The sequence below is a fragment of the Budorcas taxicolor genome, chromosome 19 (genome assembly GCF_023091745.1).
Source record: "Budorcas taxicolor isolate Tak-1 chromosome 19, Takin1.1, whole genome shotgun sequence".
NCBI classification, from domain to species: domain Eukaryota; kingdom Metazoa; phylum Chordata; class Mammalia; order Artiodactyla; family Bovidae; genus Budorcas; species Budorcas taxicolor.
The window spans coordinates 12,164,129-12,186,599 of record NC_068928.1 but is presented as its reverse complement, the minus strand read 5'-3'; the positions used below and the strand labels follow the sequence as shown (position 1 = coordinate 12,186,599).

Genomic DNA, 22,471 nt, shown 5'->3' with positions numbered 1-22,471 from the left:
GTGTCTTTTTTTTACTGGCACTAATTGAGCGTCATAATCAAATGGGTGGCTTTTTGCCTATATCTATATTTATCTTTCCAGCACCTGATTAACTGCATATTTCCGGTGAGACAGTTTCGCGACTAAACTTTTTTCTTCTCACGGTGCTAAAACCTTTTTAAAATTTTTACTGAGGTATCAACATCTCTGTTACAAACCCCATGGCTATTAATGATCCATAGTCTCAGGGGACTGTCAGAGGTATTAAATTTGATAGTACTTATGAAGTGCTTAGGTCAACAAAGCAATAAATGTTATTATTATTATAAAAGATGACACTGACGGAATAACCCCAGGGAGATCTCCATCTGTTCCTTACGGGAAATGTAAACAAGTGAGGAAGGAGTCAGGCGTGGTCCACCACCTAGGTTAAACAGACAACAATACAGCCGTACCCTTATTCAGATCACCACCCCGGCTGCCGGGAGCCCACCGGGGGCAAACCAGCCTCAGCTCCCGGAAGGTAAACACACCGAAAAAGGCGGGGCAGAAGGCGGGTTCGGAATGGCTGAGTGGCCAGCGAAAAGTGATTGGCAGCTGCCATGTCCACGTGCTTTGAGCTTCGAACCAGGTGTCGCGAGAATTCGATGTAAACACACCCGTCCCGGTGTCGAGTCTGACTGCTAGGCTGCGACGCCCGAGTGAGGGGCACGGGCTTTTGCGGCATGACGCTTTGTGACTGGGCCACGAAGGCGCTGGGCACAGAGGAAAACAGACGTGTTTGTAACTCCCAGCCACCTGCCTGCGTTCGCAACCGAACCTGACACCTCGTCTTCACTCGAACTCGGCATACTGTTTTGTTTTCCCTCCAGCCCCAGCGGATTGGGTCAATTCAGGAGGCGGGCCCGCCTCTTTCCTACTTGCTGGTTGGCGAAGCTGACCCTGGGGGCGGTGCTCGGCCGCGGCCGGTGTGCTCCTGGGATTGGCTGGAGATGTAGTTCCGCTGAGGCGTGGTAGGAAGTGGTAACCGTCAATCACGAGGGGGAGACTCCAAACACTGAGCCTTGAGCTGGAGCGCAGCGTTTACCGGCGGGGCGGCCGGTGAGAGGGCTGGCGGTGCGGTGTGGCTCGGGGGAGGCTGGGCGAGGACCAGGGCCGGGCAGCGTGAGGGCAGGCGGTTTGGCTGGCGGAGATTCAGCGAGGAGGGGCTCTGGAGGTCGAAGGGGGATGGGAGGCAGGGCCATGGGCCAGAGGGCGGCCGGGGGCAGCGGCAGCTCGGTGTTGGAGGTTAAGTGGGTAGCGCCGTGCTGATGTCTTTCAAGAGAGTGGGGCCTGAGGGGCTGGCGAGGGTCGTTCTCGGGAGACGGGGTCCTTAAAGACAGTTTCTTGGGAGGCTGTGTTTCGAGAAATAAAGGGTGGAATGGAAATGAGAGGGCTGAGAGGCTGGAGGTGAAGGTCCCTTCTGAGGAAGGGGTCCCTGGGCTAGCTGGGGCAGAGGGTCTTTCGCCTGTAGCAGATGGGAATCGTCTGTGGGCGAGATTTCCATTAAGGTGATAGAATGCCCCTTGCTTTAAAAGAGGTGGCTTTAGGTGCTTTCAAGATTAGCTCCAGGCTATGTGCTGTCTCCTAAGATCTTTCACATTGCTGTCTCTTTTAACCTTAACCAAGTGTGTTGCATGCTTTTAAAACCTCCCAAGTGATTCACATGCTTGTTAGACATTCAAGAATCAGGATGCAGTGATGGGACTGGAAAGGATAAAGGGCTTCTAATGTCATATAAGTTTTTATTACTTACTTAGACTCTGGTGATTAGGTTACAATAGCAGAGGGGTTAACAGATATGATTTTGAAAATCTTGTTAAACTGTGACCATGCAGTCTCTTTTAAAATACATAATTGACATGAAGTATTAGATTAGTTACAGATGTACCCATAATGATTGATATTTGTATATATTGTGAAGTGATCACCACAATAAGACTAGAAAACACCCGTTAGGATACATATGTAGTCTCACTCATAGATTAGGAAAGATCTTAGTTGGAAGGTGTTACCTTACTGCTCCATTTGGTCTTAAAAAAACTGTACCGTGTATATTTTTTATTATCTCAACATTAGAGTTCAGTTAATCCTCTAATTTTGGCTCACAAAGGTAGCACATTTGTTTTTATAAAGTGATCCTCTGCTAAACTTCCATCCCTTCCTAGTTTCTGTTAACAGGAGCTCAGTGGGTCCTACAAGAGTCTTAACTAGTTTTGTAGTTCTGAGGCTTGGTCCAAATAAGACCTCACAGTAGTTTGAAAAGTACTTTTGTCTACTTTTTCCTATTCTGCCCTCTGCCCTTTCAGGTATAAGAGGAATTGCTGGGGAATTTTCCTATATTTTATGTATTTTTGACAACGGATCTCTAGCGAGCAGTCATATATCTTTCTTTTTATCCTGAACAGTAATGATCCTTTTTTTTTTTGTCTGTCTGTTCATTCTGGAAACAGGTTTTGTGAATGAAGCAATGGCTACAGAATCCCCCAGAAGACCCAGTCGTTGTACTGGTGGAGTTGTGGTTCGCCCTCAGGCTGTCACGTAAGCGAATTTCAGATGAACCTGATAGGTGAAAGAAAGATTACTCAGAATAGTAACTAACAATCAGGTTTCTTTCCTGAGCAGTGCTTACTTTTGAAAATCTGCTTAACTTGGCTTTACAGGATGACAGATATCATTGGTTACCAAAGCCAAATAAAAGCAATAATTGGAGGGTCAAGTTGATGTGTTTAGCACATTTATAGACTACATGAAAAACACATGAGTACTGTTTTTTCAAACCTCAGTTTTAACGATTAGTGGGTCATTAAATCAGTTTAGTCGATCAGGACCGTTTAAAAAATAGAATATAATAGAAAATATAATTGGAGGTTAGCATTGTGTTCTGACGAGCACATAGATATATTCATTCACATGTATGTGTGTGTTTACTATGTGTGTGTGGATGTGCTCAGTTGTGTCCAACTCTTTGTGACCCTGTGGACTGTAGGCCACCTGGCTCCTCTGTCCATGGGATTTTCCTGACAAGAATACTATATTGTGATGTAAAATATATCACTCCAGGTCTCAGTCAGAAAGTTTCAAAGTCAATGTCACAGAGAGTACATTTCTATATTTTAAGCATTTTTTTTTGACAAAGCATATCTGTAGTTTCTAGGAGCTTATAATCTAATGTAGTTTAAGATGTATATGCTTGTAAGCACTATAATGAATAAAAAAGATGCCAGCAAAATAGCATGAGAATTTAGAGGGAATATTTTAGGGAAAGTATTTAGTTGGAGTACTTTAGATCTGAAAAGGTTTTGTTAAGAGGATAACATTTATAGCATACTTTAAAAGTAGAATATAATTTGGGCAGTTAGAATCAAGGGCACATTTTCAGCAAAGGGGATGGAGTAAGCAGATGTGGGAAAGGCAAGCTGTTTTCATAAATGAAATCTTAGGGAAGTTGACCTATTTAAAGGAGGTTGGGGTGGACAATCAAGACCCTTGGATACATGGCTAAAGAGATGAAGTTTGTTTTCTGTCTTTCAAAAATGTTCATAAAGGAATTGTAGCATTTTGGATTATTTCCCTTGGACAGTTTAGCATGTTACCTAAAGATTCCCTTTGTAGATTAACAGAAATATATACATACTATGATAATATACCATTAAACTTCCTTCCTTTTCCTCTTGTGTTTCCCAGGGCTGTATATTCCTTCACTAACTAAGGACCATGGCAATAGGTTAAGCATATTATTAGCTATGAGTTAGGTACTATTTCAGTGTTCATTTTACAGGTGAGGAAACCAAAGCAGAGAGATAACCAATTTTCCTTGATAACAGCCAAGAAAGGAAACCTGGATCAAACCCAGGCAGTTTGTGTCCAGAGTCTGTGCGCTTTATGCACTGTTCTATGCTGCCTCACCATATGGTATTCCACATATATTGCTTTCGTTATGCAACATGTAATTTTAGAGTTTTTTTGAAGTTCTTTAATTTATTCAGTGTTCTCTTAACAAATAATGGTTGAGCATCTACTCTATGCCTAAATATTGACTATGGATTCTGGAGATAAAAGGTAAATATGAGAGAGGGATTCCTTTCTGTAATAGAGTTTACATTCCAGTGGGGGACACAGTCCGTAAAGTAATTACAGGCTGTGATCAGTGCCCAGTGTGCTCTGATGGAGAGTGACATCGGAGAGTGTGATTTAAGGCTGTCAGGGAGGGCCTCTCTGAGGAAGTAACACTAAGGCTGGAGATCTGAAAGACAGGGAAGAGTTTGAGAAGGAATCCATGGAGAACAAAAGCTGATGTAAAGGTCTTGATTCAAAGAAGAGCTTGGTGTGGTCTAGAAATTGAAGTTGCATGTGACTGAAGCAGGCTAAGTAAGGAGAGGGGGAGAAAAATGAGGTTGGAGAGGAAGGCCTAATCAGTTTTTATAGGTATCTAAGCATATTGCCGTTAAAAAAAAAATAGGATTTAGAATAACTCACATTGTTTCCTCTAAATGTAATTTTTCACATTTCTCTAAAATGAAGTTGATTTGGTGTTTTGAATAATTTTTTTCTCTCCATTTGCTGATACCCATATTTTTCACATTTGAAATATCTTCAGGATCTTTAATATGGGCTTCTAGGTGGCTTAGTGGTAAAGAATCTGCCTGCCAATACAGGAGACACAGGAGACGTGGGTTCAATCCCTGGGTTGGGAAGATCCCCTAGAGGAGGGAATGGCAACCCACTAAAGTATTCTTGCCTGCAGAAATCCAGTGAACAGAGGAGCCTGGTGGCTACAGTCCATGGGGTTGCAAAGAGTTGGACATGACAGTGCATGCACACACACGTGCAGTGTCCTTAATAGTTCTTCACTTTTATGCATTTTGATATTTTCTCATGCCTTACCTATGTCAAGAGTTCTGTGAGGATTTCTTAATAACTCCTAATGCCTGCTGCTGCTGCTACTGCTGCTAAGTCGCTTCAGTCATGTCCGACTCTGTGCGACCCCATAGATGGCAGCCCCTCAGGCTCCACCGTCCCTGGGATTTTCCAGGCAAGAACACTGGAGTGGGTTGCCATTTCCTTCTCCAACGCATGAAAGTGAAAAGTGAAAGTGAAGTCGCTCAGTCGTGGCCGACCCTCAGCGACCCCCGTGGACTGCAGCCTTCCAGGTTCCTCCGTCCATGGGATTTTCCAGGCAAGAGTACTGGAGTGGGGTGCCATTGCCTTCTCTGCCTAATGCCTGCACCTGCATCAAAACAGATTCATTTTGCTGTACACAGGTAAGGGATTAGGATTAGGTTCATAACCAATTTAAAGAGAAGGTCACTGAATACTGAGTTGTCAGCAGTAGTTTTTCTTGTTCTAACTAGGGCATTCTTCTGCTCTGACTTAGGAAGATCCTGCTTTAGTCAAGTCTTCTCTCATCACTCCTTCCGTACAAGTTAAAAGTTGTATCTATTGGGTACAATAGATAGAAATGAACTTTTTGGCCAACCCAGTATATCAAAATAAGAGACTGTGTGGCCATAAAAAAGAATGAGATATTGCCATTTGCAGCAATATTGATGGACCTAAAGATTATCATACTGAGTGAAGTAAGCCAGGCAAAGAAAGACAAATCTATGATAGCACTTATATGTGGAATCTAAAAACAAATACAGATGAACAGACTCACAGATAAAGAAAGCAAACTTATGGTTACCAAAGTGGAAAGAGAAGGGGAGGGATAAGCTAAGAGTATGGGATTAACAGATACACACTAGTAGACACAAAGTAAACAATAAGGATTTACTGTATAGCCCAGGGAACTATGTACAATACCTTATAATAACCTATAATAGAAAAGAATTAGGAAAAAATAGAAAACTGAATCACTTTGCTCTGTACACCTGAAACTTACACAATATTGTGATTCAACTATGAAGTGAAGTGAAGTGAAAGTCACTCAGTTGTGTCCGACTCTTTGTAACCCCATGGACTATGCAGTCCATTGAATTCTCCAGGCCAGAATACTAGAGTGGTAGCCTTTCCCTCCTTCTCCAGGCGATCTTCCCAACCGAGGGATCAAACCCGGGTCTCCCACATTGCAGGCAGATTCTTCACCAGGTGAGCCACCAGAGAAGCTACTCTTTGTGACCCAGTGTTCTGGAATTCTCCAGGCCAGAATACGGGAATGGGTAGTCTTTCCCTTCTCCAGGGTATCTTCCCAACCCAGGAATGGAACTGGGGTCTATTTCAATTTTTAAAAATGGAGGGACTTCCATTTTCATTCTTAACCACTTGCATGATCCAGTGGTTAAGAATCCTTGCTTCCATTGCAGGGGGCACAGGTTTGATCTCTGGTCAGGAAACTGAAATCCTGCATGCCATGTTGCACAGCCAAAAAAAAAACCAAACAAACAACCCCAAAACACATGACTTTTAAACAGAGTTAATGTTTGAAAGAAGTTTAAAGCTCTTTTGCCTTTAAAAACATATTCAGAGAAATTAAGAAAGCAAGTTGGCAGAATTACCTAGTGATGAAAGTTGTTTTTTTCTTTTTTAAAAGAGCATGTAGAAAGAGCTTTTCCTTGTTTTATGTTTAGCTGTCATGTTAAATTTTGTCCATCTCACCCCCTTTTCAGGGAGCAGTCCTACATGGAAAGTGTCGTGACTTTTCTACAAGATGTTGTGCCTCAGGTAAGTATCTCTCTGGTTTCGGAAATACCATGTCTTACTCTTGGCCAGGGAAGTTCTGAAATATTCTGTTCCCTGAGTTTGATACCAGTATTATCAACTTAAGAAAGACTTTTGATGTTTTAGCATCGCGAGCATTGGTAGTGTGGAACTGTTCCTGCTGTTACTATTAGATGTGCCTTAGTTTTGTGCTGATGTTGTCATAATTATGTTTCTTTAGGACTTGATTTCCTAAGAGGAATCAAGGTGAGGTACTAGTTGAGAGATGGGGCTTGGGACTGCCTATTTGGGTTCTGTTTCCAAAATCTTTCTCTTGTCTTAAATGTTGCCTGTTGAAAGTGAAACAAGCAATATGTGCTTTGCATTTGGTTAACAAGATATTATATTAACCAAATACTAAGTGCAGATCTGTATCACTTGTTACTCTAGGGCTTCCCTGGTGGCTCAGACGGTAAAGAACCTGCCTGCAGTGCAGGAGACCTGGGTTTGATCCTGGGTCAGGATCCCCTAGAGAAGGGAATGGCTACCTGTTTCAGTATTCTTGTCTGGAGAATTCTGTGCACAGAGGATCCTGGAGGGCTACAGTCCATGGGGTTGCAAAGAGTCGGACACAACTGAGTGACCAATGGTTTGTTACTCTAAGAGAGTAAGCCCTTTACTGCTCACTCTATAACTGTGAGAATAAAGAATGAGAGCAACTCTCCTGGGATCATCTCTCGCGCACCATCACCCAGACTTCAATTAACGTAGATAAGACTTGGCGCACTTGTTAAAAATAATAATTTCCAGGCCCATCTCCAGGAGAGTTTGTCTTAAGGGAATTGAGGCGGCCTCCAGTAACTTGTGTCTCTAGGAAGAATCTCAGGTGATTCTTGGAAACAGTATCTTTGGGAAGTTGCTGGTTAGTGGAGTTCCTAAAGGGGAAGAGTTCTGGTTTTCTCTGGTGCCGTCAGTGTTCCGACTGCCATGATATCTGTAATTGCAGTGATGGAAAAGGGCATTCATAAATCCAGTGTCCCAGCTTTAGGAGAAGGTCCTGGAAAAGTCTAAAATCCAGATTTCAATTGTATTACATCAATTGTGTTCTTCAAATAAGGGAAAATATTAAGGCATATTTGGTCTTCCTTTATTATATTCAGTCAACTTTGATGAAAATAGGTCATGATGGCAAGATCTCTGGGGCCTGTAAGGCAACATAAATGCTTTCTTTTCTTGAGAAACTTGGGTAAGTAGGGAAGTCAATGGCTTGAAACAGTCAGAGGTAGTAGTAACATATCAGTAAGTGCTGCACCTGGTAGTAACAGGCTGAATATTTAATTGCTCAGGGAATGCACAGCGAAGGAAGAGTGAAAGAGTCAAGTTCCAAAGGACATTGGAAGTGGGGTCAGTTGAAATGAATGCAAATGTGATAGTGAAGGAAACTGCCCAGCTGGGTATGGTAGGCAGCAGAGTTGCTGTGGCTGTAGAGACTCTTGTATAGGCCAGGCTTAGAGCGCAATCAGGGCCAAAATCCAACTTAGTCTTCTACAAACTGTACCTTTCTCTTACCCCCTGAGTCTTGATATGAGGCTAGTTCTAAGGGAGGAGCATTTGAACATCTTGATAATCTACCTTCCCGTTAGAGTGGCCCTTTATAAAATTTTTCAAAGGCACCTTTTGTGTTCGTGGATACCCTGCATAGCAAGCAGTTTTTTGTCAGCTGGAAGAGAGAGACTGCGATCAGAGGCTTTGAGGGACTAGTTGGAGAGTTTTCTAGAGAAACAAGAATACTGGATTGAGCAATAGATTGAAAATAGGGGGCTGCTAGAACTGATTGGGTTTTAGCCAAGAATGTTATGATGGTGCAAGGTGGAAGATTAACTTAGTTTTTATGAGGATTATACATCAGGAAGGGGATAAGCTATGCAATTGACTGTGAAGATTGGGATCAGAGTTAGGTACCTGTGGAAGTAAAGATGTAGTTATGGATCTAAGAAATAGAATAGTCATTTAATAAGTTTGCATTGTGTAAGTCATTATTCTAGTGACTCCGGAAAGAAAGCAAAAATTCAGGCAGCAGATTTTACTCAACCAGCTGCCACTGGTCGGGTGCTGTGTTAAGGGATGCTCAGTGCCTGTCCTAAAGGCTTCATAGTCTAGAGACTTCCCTGGTGGTCCAGTGGCTAAGACTCCATGGTTCCCATGCAGGGGGCCTGGGTTCTATGCCTGATCAGGGAACTAGATCCCACATGCTGCAACTGAGTTTATATTCTTCACCTAAAGATCCCATGTGCCACAACTAAGACCTGGAGCAGCCAAATTAAAAAAAGCTTCTTGGTCTTGTGCAGTAGTCAGGCAGACCCTTTCTTTAAAGGGCCAGAGAAGTTTTGCAGCTCATATAGTCTTTGCTACAACTGCTCAGCACTGCATTTTACCTAAAAGAAAAGGTATGGCTGTATTAAAATAGAGCTTGATTTATGAACACAGGTTGTTCAGTCACAAGTCGTGTCCTACTTTTTGACACCTCATGGACTGTAGCCTACCAGGCTTGGGATTTTCCAGGCAAGAATACTGGAGTAGGGTGAGATTTCCTTCTCCAGTGAACACAGGTGGTAGACCAGATTTGATGACCCATGGTCCCTTTTTTCCACATTTAATCCAGAATAGAATGGGAAAGACTAGAGATCTCTTTAAGAAAATTGGAGTTACTAAGGTAAAATTTCATACAAAGATAGGCCCAATAAGGGACGAAAATGTCAAGGACCTAACAGAAGCAGAAGATGTTAAGCAAAGGTGGCAAAAATACACAGAAAAACTGTACCAAAGAGCTCTTAAGGACTGAGTTAACCATGATGATGTGGTCACTCACCTAGAGCCAGACATCCTGGAGTGTGAAATCAAGTGAGCCTTAGAAAGTCTTACTACAAACAAAGCTAGGGGAGGTGATGGAATTCTAGCTGAACTATTTTAGATCTTAAAAGATGATGCTGTCAAAGTGATGCATTCGTTATGCCAGCAAATTTGGAAAACTCAGCAGTGGCCATAGTTTTCATTCCAGTCCCAAAGAAAAGCAATGCCAAATAATGTTCAAGTTACCCCACAACTGCACTCATTTCACAGGCTAGCAAGGAAATGCTGAAAATGCTTCAAGTTAGGCTTCAACAGTACGTGAGCTAAGAACTTCCAGATATACAAGCTGGATTTAGAAAAGGCAGAGGAACAAGAGATCAAATTGCCAACATCTACAGGATTATAGAAAAAGAAATGAAATTCCAAAAAAAAAATCTACTTCTGCATCATTAACTATTTTAAAGCTTTGACTGTGTGGATCACAACAAGTTGTGTAATATTCTTAAAGAGATGGAAATGTTAGACTACCTGACCTGTCTCCTGAGAAACCTGCATGCAAGGATAAGAAGCAACAGTTAGAAGTAGACATGGAACAACAGACTGGTTCCAAATTGGGAAAGGAGTACATCAAGGCTGTATATTGTCACCCTGCTTATTTAACTTATATTCAGAGTACATCATGTGAAATGCTGGACTGGATGAATCACAAGGTGAATCAAGATTGCCAGGAGAAATATCAACAACCTCAGATATGCAGATGATACCACTTTAATGGCAGAAAATGAAGTGGAACTAAGGAGCCTCTTGATGAAGGTGAAAAAGGAGAGTGAAAAAGCTGGCTTAAAACTCAACATTCAAAAAATGAAGATCATGGCATCCAGTTCCATCACTTCATGGCAAATAAGTGGGGGATATGTGGAAAAAGTGTCAGATTTCATTTTCTTGGGCTCCAAAATCACTATAGACAGTGACTGCAGCCACAAAATTAAACGATGCTTACTCTTTGGAAGAATAGCTATGTCAAACCTATACAGCTGGAGGCATCATTTTGTGGACCAAGGTCTGTCTAGTCAAAGCTATGGTTTTTCTAGTAGTCATGTATGGATGTGAGAGTTGGACCATAAAGAAGACTGAGTGCCGAAGAATTGATGTATTTGAACTATGGTGCTGGAGAAGACTCTTCAGAGTCCCTTGGATTGCAAGGAGATCAAACCAGTTAATTTAAAGGAAATCAGTCCTAAATATTCATTGAAAGGACTGATGCTGAAGTTCCAATACTTTGGCCATCTAATGCAAAGAGGTGACTCATTGGAAAAGACCCTGATGCTCGGAAAAATTGAGGGCAAGAGGAGAATGGGACAACAGGGGATGAGATTGTTGAATAGCATCACTGACTCAATGGATATGAGTTTGAGGAAACTCCAGGAGATAGTGATGGACAGAGAAGCCTGCCTTGCTGCAGTTCATGGAGTCGCAGAGTCAGACACAACTTAGCGACTGAACAACAACAAATCCAGAATCTGCCATTTTGCATTCAGCCACGTGGAAAATGATACATCTTTGTTGAGGTTATGTTCCAACTCCTGCTTTATCCTGGGAATCACTGAATTCATGGAACCTAAAAATTATTCTCTGGGTTTCCAAATATCCCTAAGAGGGAGAAAATGTGTTGTCAGACTTATATCAGCTGCTTCAGCTGTCACAAATAGTGTGAATTCCTGCTGTGTTTAACAGATGTCATTGATGGCTGTTGAAGCTCTAAGCTGTGCCCTTTGAGTTAATAATTGTACTTAGGAAAACTTAACTAAAAAATTCTCAGGAAAAAAAAAAGTTACAGCCGAGAACTTTTCAGTGAGAAATTTTGACATTTTTCAGTGTGAAAAATTGTAGCCACAGGACTTCCCTGGTGGTCCAGTGGCTAAGACTCCGTGCTCCCAATGTAGGGGGCCAGGGTTAGATCCCTGGTCAGGGGACCAGATCCCACATGCTGCAACGAAGACCCAGGGCAGCCAAATCAATCTAAATAAAATTATAGCCTGCCCAAATGTCAGTAATAGTCAAGCAAATTATATGTGGTCTCTGTAGAATAATTTGCTATAATTAAAAGTAATACTTTTGACAAAGAGCATGCAATGGAAGTTATTTTCTCTCCAGTGAAGGAAAAACATACCTACAGTGACTGTTGCTGTGTTTTTTTAAATTCAGCAATAACTCTGTGCTTCTTAATGTGTATATGTTTCAGAAACCAGATAAGGAATAAAAGGAGAAATAACAAGTCCTGTATCAGTAATGGGATAAAACCATCAAGTCTAAATAAGAGAGCAGTGCTGTTGGATCTTGATTGAAGGAGGGCTAAAAATCAGTGCTGGGGGAGAAATTATGTGCCAGTACACTGACCTCCAGTAAGATAGCAGATAAACCTGAATGGGGGCCTTCCCTGGTGGCATAGTGGGTAGGAACTGCCTACCAATTCAGGGGACACCAGTTTGATCCCTGGTCTGGGAAGATCCCACATGCAGTGGAGCAACTGAGCCTGTTCATAGCTGCTGAAGCTTGCACTCTCTAGGGGCCTCCAGCCACAACTAATGAGTCCCTGGGCCGCAACTATTGAAGCCCGGGTGCCTAGAGCCTGTGCTCCGCAGCAAGAGAAGCCACCGCCGCGAGAAGCCTGCCTACTGCAACTGGAGTGTAGCTCCACCATCCACAACTAGAGAAAGCCTGCGTGCAGCAGCGAAGACCTAGTGCAACCAAATAGATAGAGCAGTGTGTATATAATAAAAAAATATCTGAATCGGCACCTGGTGAGTCTGTGCTTCACTGACAATAAACGACTCAAACGTGTATAAAGGATATCATCGAAAGCTGGGAGGCAAAATGACATGATGTCACGTGCCTTCTAGATGCCAACCTGCAGGAAGGCACACAATATGCTTCGGTCAACTTCATAGAATTTTCTCAAAAATGCTTAGTAGAGAGCAGTATGTCTACTGAGGAAAGATGAAAACCTGAAGACGTAGCAAAAGTATTGTAAGCCTTGTGAAAGTCTTGTTTCTCCCTGAAGGGGAAAGAGAAGAAGTCTTAAGAATCCCAATCCACTGAAAAGCCTCTTTTAACCTTGTTTCATGCTGCATGTTGGCCAGAAGTCAAAGGAGAGCATTGTGTAAATGTTGCAGAGGAATTGGGAGAATGTTGATTAAGGAGGTGATAAGCTGCCTTAAGGGTTCCCTGATGGCGCAGCAGTAACGAATTTGCCTGCAGTGCAGGAGAGCTGGGTTCAATCCCTAGTTCGGGAAGATTCCCTGGAGGAGGAAATGGCAACCCACTCCAGTATTCTTGCCTGGAAAATCCCATGGACAGAGGAGCCTGGTGGGCTACAGTTCATAGGGTTGCAATGAAACTGAAGTGACTTAGTGCACACACACACACAAGCAGCCTTATGCTAAATGGAAGAAGATTTAGAAATGTATTATTGCTTTACCAGGTTAATGGAGAGCCTGACATAGGGGAAAAGGGGTCATCCTAAATGCAATGCGGTACCCTAGGTTGAATCCTCGAGCAGAGAAAGGACATTAGTGGAAAAATTGCTGAGATCCCAATAACGACTGGGGCTTAATTAGTAGTAAAGCACCCGTGTTAGTCACTGGTTTTGACAGAGGTACCATGGTAAGGTCAGATTTGGTTAGATTAGATAGTTAATAGTAGGTGAATTTGGTTGACTGGTATATGAGAACTCGGTGCTATGTTTAATAATCTAAAATTATTCCCAGGTGAGAACTTTATTTTTAATAGGGAAAGTTTTGTTCTGTTTTTTCTAAAGATTTTTTATTTTTGGCTGCACTGAGGCTTAGTTGCTCCTGCAGCATGTGAGATCTTAGTTTCCCAACCAGGGATTGAACCTGCCTCTCCTGCATTGCAAGATGGTTTCTCAACCACTGGATACCCAGGGAATTTTCAAGAGTTTTTAAGGATAAGAGAGCAAGACAGAGGAAGAAGAGGAAGAAGAGGATGAGATGGTTGAAGATAAAGTAGATGAATTCGTTAGTTCTAGTATAGCTTTTCCTTTTCTCCAAAGGAATCAGTTGTACTATATCTCAGGTTGTTTTTTTTTTAAACAAAGACAATTGAAATCACATGAATGTGTAAGATAACATTTTTTTTTTGTTTAATAAACCTACTATTAAAATGATCCTGTCTTTTAGTAATATCTTTAGTGGCCATTAACACTGTATAGTACAGAAAAAGGCTATAAAGTGACATGGAAATTTAAAGCAAGTCATGTATAACACATTATATATTGGATAGTAGTTTTTGTAAGCTTTCGATACAGTTTATATTAAATAACTTCTGTGAACTGAGTATCACTTTATAACTGAAAATGTTGCAGCTTTCTGTAGACATCCTCAGTGCTTGCAAGTATATACAACCTAGAAAAATCTAGACACTTTTAAATAAAAGCATTTGCTTTGTGGAGAGATGACTCCCTTTGAACACTGACGGGAGACTTCCCTGGCACTCCAGTGGTTAGGACTTCACCTTCCAGCACAGGCAGCGCAGGTTCAATCCCTGGTCAGGGAGCTAAGATCGCACATACCTCACAACCAAAAAACCAAAAGATAAAACAAACAATATTGTAACAAATTCAATAAAAACTTTAAAAGTGGTTCACTGTAAAAAGAATACTGGTGGATACTGTTGATACTCTCCCAGTGACTTCACAGCAGTTTATGCTTATCTTTGTGACCCTTGTGGGCCTGCAAGAAAGCTTATAGGTTGGGTCTAGAGGCCAGATAAGAGACTGAAAAAGTAATGGTTTTTCCATCCCCAACTCTGGCCAGCACCCCCCACCTGGAACTGGTGGTTAGCGGAAAGTAATGATCTTGACAGTTTTAGGTAGAGTATAATTGCTTGATCCTAAACACTTGGAAACTAAATCAATGTGTGTGGTGGTTTGGTTTATTTCTTCAGCTTTATTTGTTGACCAGTAAAGGAGATTCGTTTTTGAGTGTCTTTGAATTATAGTGACACTGCAATAGACTCTCATCATTGTATTTTAGGTTTCTGCAGTTCGTAGGCTAAAAACCCTTTCCTGACCAAGATTATCAGACTCCTTGATAGCTTTCTTTGAAAATAAAAATATTACAAAATGTGCCATTTCTCAAGATGTAGGATTGGTGAGGTTGGAGGGGTTCAGTTACTCTTTGTTTTGAACATCAGTAGTATTCGTGCTATAAAACATTTTCATTCAGATATTTCTGTTTACTCTACAGGCTTACAGTGGAACACCTCTAACAGAAGAAAAGGAGAAAATAGTCTGGGTCAGATTTGAAAATGCAGATTTAAATGGTATGCTTTTAACTTTTTGCGGGGGGGCCATGTGAATTAAATGTTTGAGGTTGACCTGATTCCAAAAAGAGAACCCTTACCTTTTGTCAGGTTACTTTCTCTTAAAATGACTTTTTAAGTTTCCAAAAAACATTTATTTTCAACTATAGAAACTTGATTAGAATTAATATTGTACAAGTCTTAGAGTCACTGTACATGTAGTGCCTAGCCTTAAACTTTTAAGTCCAAGTAAGATAACAATTTCTTAGAAAAAAAGTTTTTCTAATTCAAGTTTGGTCAGTTGTATGGGATTTCTAACAGCACAGTAAGAATTAGTGTTGACCTTCTTAGACTTTCAAATATTTTTCTGGACTTCCCTGGTGGTCCAGTGGCTACTGTGCTCCCAGTACAGGGGGCTCGAATTCAATCCCTGGTTGGTGAACTAGATACCACACGGTGCAACTCAGAGTTTGAATGTCACAGCGGAAGATCCTGCATGCTGCAAGCAAGGCTTGGTAGTTTGGTTTAGTTGCTAAGTCGTGTCCGACTCTTGTGACCCCATGGACTGTAGTTCACCAGGCTCTTCTGTCCATGGAATTCTCCAGGCAAGAATACCAGAGTGGGTTACCATTTCCTTCTCCAGGGGATCTTCCTGACCCAGGAATTGAACCCGGGCCTCCTGCGTTGCAGGCAGATTTTTTACCGACTGAGCTATGAGGGAAGCCCAGGCTTGGTGTAGCCAAATAAGTAAATAAAAGGGAAATTATTTTTAAAAAACATTATATTCCTGAGCAGAATTTATGCCAGTCCAAGGCCTGTTTGTTCTCAGACACCTTCCTTCCATGTCATTGCTCTTCCTGCAAAGGGCTGCTCCTTGTCTGTTGTCTTCTGGCTGAGTTTCGGAGGCACTGGTAGGAGATCGGAAGGGAAGATGGGAGCAAGGGAGAGTATTATTCCCTCTCCCTCTCTTTTGGCAGCTGCATTTCCTCCGTGCTTCTCTCTTCCCCTGGGCAGCTCCGCTCGTCTTTCTGCGGGGCGACCCCAGGACCCTGCTTTCCTCCCTGTCTTCCTAGCTTAGCGGTGGTATTGGCTTCCTGCTGTTGCTAATTCAGTGGGCCACCATCTGTGGGACCAGTTGTCTGTATTAAGTTCCCAATTACGAATACACTGAGTTGTTTTCATTTGCTGGTTGGACATTGATGGGTACCTTACTCTTGAGTCTTTGTCTCCTCTGGGACGTTTAAGATTCCGCATTTTCCTTTAAAAACTACTGTCCAGAACGCGGGAGGCTGCCACTTCCGCAATGGCAACTTGTTATGCCGTACTGAGCAGAATAACACATTCGTTTGTATAGGTGTTTATTTATGATACATAACTTTTTCCTACAGTATTTCTCTCTGAAAGCTTTTTATATTTAAAATTTCCTTGTTACTAGTATATTCTTCTTCCTTTTCTTCTTTTCCATTCTTTATTAAGAACTGGTTACTTGTTTGTCATCTTTTGTTTCCTGTCACCATTTCCTCATGAATTCAGACTCTTTTCTCTTCTGCAAGTGTATTTGCTTTGTGGATGTCAGTGTATTAGAGGACTTTCTTCATTTAATAAGAAAGGAAATGTGGTTATGGTCTTGAAAATATTAGACAATAGCAAAAAACTATAAAGCATATGCAGAATGTTAAAAGTAATTGATTTTTAAAAGGTTTACGTCAGCAGTAAAATGACTTAAAAAAAAAATCACATAATTGGACACTGGCAGTCTAGAGGTTAGGACTCTGCACTCTCACTGCCTGGGGCCCAGGTTCAATCCTGGGTCAGGGAACTAAAATCTTACAAGTCTCACGGCATGGTCAAAAAAAAAATTCACAAAATTAACTTAAAAATGTTATCAAAATAATCTTTAGGAAAGTTTTTTTTTTTAACAGCAAATAAGAATTGCTAGGGTAATAATGCTTTATAAAGCCTTTGCATTATTGAAGTGCAATGCATTTGCATCTGGAAATGTAGATGGATACCGCTTATTTGGGACTTTGTGTTCTGTTGAACTTATAATGGTTGTCCTTAAGAGTATCCTGTATCTTAGTTGACTTATTAAACTTTTAAATTTATACATCTTCCTGTTAAATACTGTAGCACACTCCCATATCCTTTGGTCTCTCCTTTCTATATCATATTGGTAGTGTATGAAATTTTGTCCTGGACTTTTATGGATATTCTTTCTATCATCTCTGGCCCTAGGGGTGTGTGTGCATGTGCGCACATGTATGCGTGTGACTTAAAGCCATAGTAAATATTACCAAGATATTTGATCCTCCTTAACTTCCCCAGTCTCTTACAGCATTTCTTGGATTTGTCTCTTATTTGTGTTCTTTCTTTAGGAATGTTTTATTTAGCTGTTTGTGTGGCAGACCTTCTGAGATATTTATAATTGAAAGAAAATTTGGCATGGGAGAGAAAAAGTAGGGTTCACTGGCTGCAAGTCCAGCATCTCTCTGAAGAAGGCCGCGTGTGTGCATGCTAAGTTGTTTCAGTTATATCCGACTCTTTCAGACTATTTGTACTGTAGCCCTCCAGGCTCCTCTGTCCATGGGATTCTCCAGGCAAGAATCCTGGAGTGGGTTGCCATGCCCTTCTCCAGGGGATCTTCCCAACCCACAGTTGGAGCCTGTGTTTCTTGCATCTCTGGCGTTAGGAAGGCTGGTTCTTTACCGCTAGCTCTGGCACTTTTCCATTGCATTAGAGATTCTTGATCAGCCAACCCGCCCTTCTCTGATTTTGTCTTCCATAGCTGGGATGCGATCCCTTGATCATTGCCTTTTGTCTGTCATGACATCATAAGGGAGACAGTGGAGAGGCTGCTTCTGGCCGCAGCCAAGGTAGCTCAGCAGCCTGTTTCTTTGTAGAGCAGTTGGGTACCCAGAGATTGTATTAGGTACTTAGGCTTCTCTTTGCTACACTTGGAGTTTTTTTCTGGCAAAACAATTTAGAAGTCTTTTACCTGTCCATAGATTTAAGTTATTTTATAATATTAATGAAACTCTATTAGCTGTTAATTTAAAACTTGTAGTCTTTGAATTGAACTGTGCTCTGGTGATTTCTTTCTGTTTATTCTAACAGGCCTGAGAACTCTGCTTTTCATCATGGAATTATTAAATGGTGCCACTTGGCCCCTTACCACAGGGTTGCAGCCCGTTTGATTATGGGCTTATCAGAGTTGGGGGTGGAGCAGGTAACAGCTTATAGGAGAGATACTTCTGAGGAATCTGGGTTATTGGGATTCTCCTTTCCCGAATCCTTTTGGGTATCTCCGATCCTAATCTGGTTTGGTGTCTGGTAGAGACTGCGACTGTTGGAGTTTAATAGAAAGGAGGATTAAGGCCCTTTGTGTCATGGTTATCGTTTTGTATCTGCTTTCAGGCAGTCTCGTTTATACCCAGTCTCGTTTTTCTTGAGGCACTCACTGTACTGAAAAAGATATAAGAAGTAGCCAAAGCAGGTTAATATCCTGACATTTTCTGTCACATTCTCTAAAGGTGAGCATGTAGTGTGAGTCCCAAAACACATCAGGTTTAATCAGCTGGTTTGCTTCAGTATAAGAACTGCCAACTTTCTAGCCTTTGCGGGGTAATTGTTACTATCCTGGGTTGGTCAGTTCTAATATCAAGGTTTAAGAATATACTTAGATATCAATTTTTCTATTCAATAGGATTTTTTTTTTTAGTTGCATGTGATCAGTTTAAGGGAAAAAAGGTTTTAATTGTGGTAAAATGTGCTTAACATAAAATTTACTTTCTTAGCCATTTTTGAGTGTACTGTAGTTGTAAATACATTCACATTGTTACACAGCCAATCTCCAGAGCTGTTTTTACCTTGTAAAACTGAAACTATACCCATTAAACAACAACTCCACATTCTCTCCTCCTCACTAACTCCAGGCAACCACCATTCTACTTTGTCTCTGAATTGGAGGTACTTAAGCCACCTCATAAGCGGCATCATTGAGTGATATCATCAGTTCAGTTCAATTCAGTTGCTTAGTCATGTCCGACTCTTTGCGACCCCATGAATTGCAGGCCTCCCTGTCCATCACCAACTCCCAGAGTTTACCCAAACTCATGTCCATCGAGTCGGTGGCCATCCAGCCATCTCATCCTCTGTCGTCCCCTTCTCCTCCTGACCCCAATTCCTCCCAGCATCAGGGTCTTTTCCAATGAGTCAGCTCTTCACATGAGGTGGCCAAAGTATTGGAGTTTCAGCTTTAGCATCAGTCCTTCCAATGAATACCCAGGACTGGTCTCCTTTAAAATGGACTGGTTAGATCTCCTTGCAGTCGGAAGGGACTCTCAAAAGTCTTCTCCAACACCACAGTTCAAAAGCGTTCAATTCTTTGGTGCTCAGCTTTCTTCACAGTCCAACTCTCACATCCATACATGACCACTGGAAAAACTGGAGCCTTGACTAGACGGACCTTTGTTGGCAAAGTAATGTCTCTGCTTTTGAATATGCTATCTAGGTTGGTCATAACTTTCCTTCCAAGGAGTAAGTATCTTTTAATTTCATGGCTGCGATCACCATCTGCAGTGATTTTGGAGCCCCCAAAAATAAAGTCTGACACTGTTTCCACTGTTTCCCCATCTATTTGCTATGAAGTGATGGGACCAGATGCCATGATCTTCGTTTTCTGAATGTTGAGCTTTAAGCCAACTTTTTCACTCTCCTCTTTCACTTTCATTAAGAGGCTTTTTAGTTCTTCTTCACATTCTGCCATAAGGGTGGTGTCATCTGCATATCTGAGGTTATTGATATTTCTGCCAGCAATCTTGATTCCAGCTTGTGCTTCTTCCAGCCCAGCGTTTCTCATGTGATATCATACATGTGTCTAAATTTCCTTTCTAAGTCTGTGTGATATTCTGTTTTTTTTTTAAATCATTTTATCTTTTCCTTTGGCTTTACAAAGAATGCTGCTTTTAACAGTTATTTTTGCAAATAACTCTTTGAGTCCCTGCTTTCAGTTCTTTTTGAGTAATACCCATAAGTGGAATTGTTGGCCCATAAGTTCTTCATAATTTTTTGAGAAACCACCATGCTGTTTTCCATAGGGAATTCTTTTTAAACCTACTCCCATGGCTGGGAAGTGTAGTGGCTTAATCCCTTGAGTCTTTCACTTCTCACTGCTCCTCTCTGATGCTTTCTTCTCTTTTCCGACTTGTCTAACGAGGTTGGAGCAGTGATTGCTCAAAGCTCTCTGTTCATAACTTTATGATCAAAGAGGAAAAAAGAGTCCGTTGGGCAATCCAGCATGCTCAGTCTGGATTACCTTCCAGTTATGGGAGTAGTTGCAGTGGCCAAGGATGTGGCGTTAGAACTGGCTCAGCTGGTTGTGTGCCTGTCCCTGTGCTTGATGCGGGGGGAGGGTAAGATCAGTTATCAGAAAAGGGGAGGTATAGAGGAGGAAGCGTGTGAGGCATGCAGAGAGAGTAGGGGCTGTAAGCCTCTGTTGCTCTAGTGTGCCTGGGTCCCCATTTCAGCTGCCTCCTAGACATCTTCACTTAGATATCCCCAAATACCTCAAACTCTTAATCGTTTCCCATCTAAGTACAATGCTTCAATATCTATACTTTAACCTCACTTCCCTTTCAAAAGTCACTAAAAGCAAAGAACTTTTTATACCTTGGAATCTTTGCACATGGGATCTTCTGGCTGAAATGAGCATTTCAGCCTTAATCCTCATTCAGCTGTTGTGTGCACGTGTGTGCCCTCAGTCACTCAGTCGTGTCCAACTCTTTGCGACCCCATGGACTGTAGCCTGCCAGGCTTTTCTGTCCTTGGGATTCTCCAGGCAAGAATTCTGGAGTGGGGTGCCATTCCCTCCTCCAGGGGATCTTCCCGACCCAGTGATTGAATGCACACCACCTGCGCCTCCTGCATTGGCAGGCAGAATCTTCATCGTTGTGCCACCTGGGAAGCCCCTCATTCACCTGTCAGCATCTACGAAAAGTGAATTTTTCCAGTTTTTAGCCTGGGTGTTGGTAGAATATTGCTTCTATCAACATAGATGTGAAATACAGAAGAAGCTGGTTTGGGAGGAAAGATTTAATTTCATTTACACCTTGATTTTTGAGGTGAGCAGAAAATCCAGGATCCCCCTCTCCTCCTCCCAAGTGCAAACATTTTTCCAAGGAGAGAGAGTATACTGAGTGTGCTAATAGGTGAGGTTAACAAATAAGATAGACTGTAAAAAAAATTTATTGACATATAGTTGATTTACAGTGTTGTGTTAATTTCTTCTGTATAGCAAAGTGATTGTTATACATATCTATACATTCTTTTTCATCTTCTTTTCCATGATGGTTTATCACAGGATATCGAATATAGTTCCCTGTGCTATACAGCAGGACCTTGTTGTTTATCCATCCTATATATAATAATTTTCATCTGCTAATGCCAAACTCCCAATCCTTCTCTCCTCTCCCTCCCTCCTCCTTGGCAGCCGCAACTGTGTTCTCAGTGAAGATAGACATGTTGTTGAAGGATGAGTGAATCAAAGGAAAATGTCGTAGTTAATCTAAAACCGCAGAGGAAATGCTACAAATCTCTATAGGAAAAACTGTAAAGTCCATACTTAGGGGAGAAAAAAGAAACCAGTGAAAAAGTTAAAGAGCAGTTATAGAATAACCAGTGATGGTATGATAAAAGATATAAAGTCAAAGAATAAGGATTACTTAAGGCTGTAATAGTTCTGAAGAATAACCTAAAATTTTTACAAAATTAAGAGCTTCACTTAAAAGTAATGAAGTCTGCTCTCCCACCATCCAGAGAAAGAAAAATAGCACAAGTGACTAAGCAGAACCTAAAGTAAGATAAGGGAGATTTTTGTATAATGACGTCAGGGTTTTATATGTGGCATTTGAGCCCTTCTAAAAGTGACAACCTGTGATCAAGGTGGTAGCTGTGGTACAAAGATGACTGAGATCGAGAATCCTGAGATTGCTCTTCAGCTTTGAGTAAATTGTACCCACCTTGTTCTTTGTTTCTGGGTGACAGGGCTTCCCTGATAGCTCAGTTGGTACAGAATCTGCCTGCAACGCAGGAGGCCCTGGTTTGAGATCCACGCTCAGCTCGTAAAGAATCTGCCCACAGTGTGGGAGACCTGGGTTTGATCCCTGCGTTGGGAAACTCCCCTGTTCCTTTTAAGTTTTTTTCTTTTAGGCCACACCACATGGCTTGTGGGATGTTAGTTCCCTGACTAGGCAATGAACCTGGGCCCCCAGCAGTGAGAGCACAGAGTCCTAACCGCTGTACAACCAGGGGATTCCCTGAACTTGTTCTTGTCAGTGATAAAATGAAATCAGCTCCTGCTCTACATATAAAACAGGATTTTTTTGCATCAGATTAGATAATGTGTATACAAAGCAATGGAATATTATAAAAGAACATTTAAATGTTAGATGTAAAGAGAATTGGGCTTCCCCGGTGGCTCAGTGGTAAAGGGTCTGCATGTAGTGTAGGAGACGCAGGTAAAGCCCCTGGGTTGGGAAGACCTCCTGGAGAAGGAAATGGTAGCCCACTCTAGTATTCTTGCCTGGGAAATCCCTTGGACAGAGGAGGCTGGCAGGCTACAGGCCGTGGGGTCACAGAGAGTCGG

At 41.8% G+C, this 22,471-nt stretch overlaps 1 protein-coding gene across 8 annotated transcripts in view; it reads left to right on the top strand.

Annotated features, from left to right (window-relative positions):
* Window positions 1-976: 976 nt before the first annotated feature.
* BCAS3 (BCAS3 microtubule associated cell migration factor) overlaps window positions 977-22,471 on the top strand; it is a 586,221-nt gene continuing 564,726 nt past the window's right edge. For all 8 annotated transcript variants that reach the window (XM_052658881.1, XM_052658882.1, XM_052658879.1 and 5 more), the window contains exons 1-4: window positions 977-1,080; window positions 2,472-2,559; window positions 6,627-6,681; window positions 14,775-14,850. In XM_052658881.1, coding sequence (XP_052514841.1) covers window positions 2,489-2,559; window positions 6,627-6,681; window positions 14,775-14,850 — 202 coding nt within the window. In that variant the 5' untranslated portion in view covers window positions 977-1,080; window positions 2,472-2,488. The remainder of the gene's footprint in view (window positions 1,081-2,471; window positions 2,560-6,626; window positions 6,682-14,774; window positions 14,851-22,471) is intronic.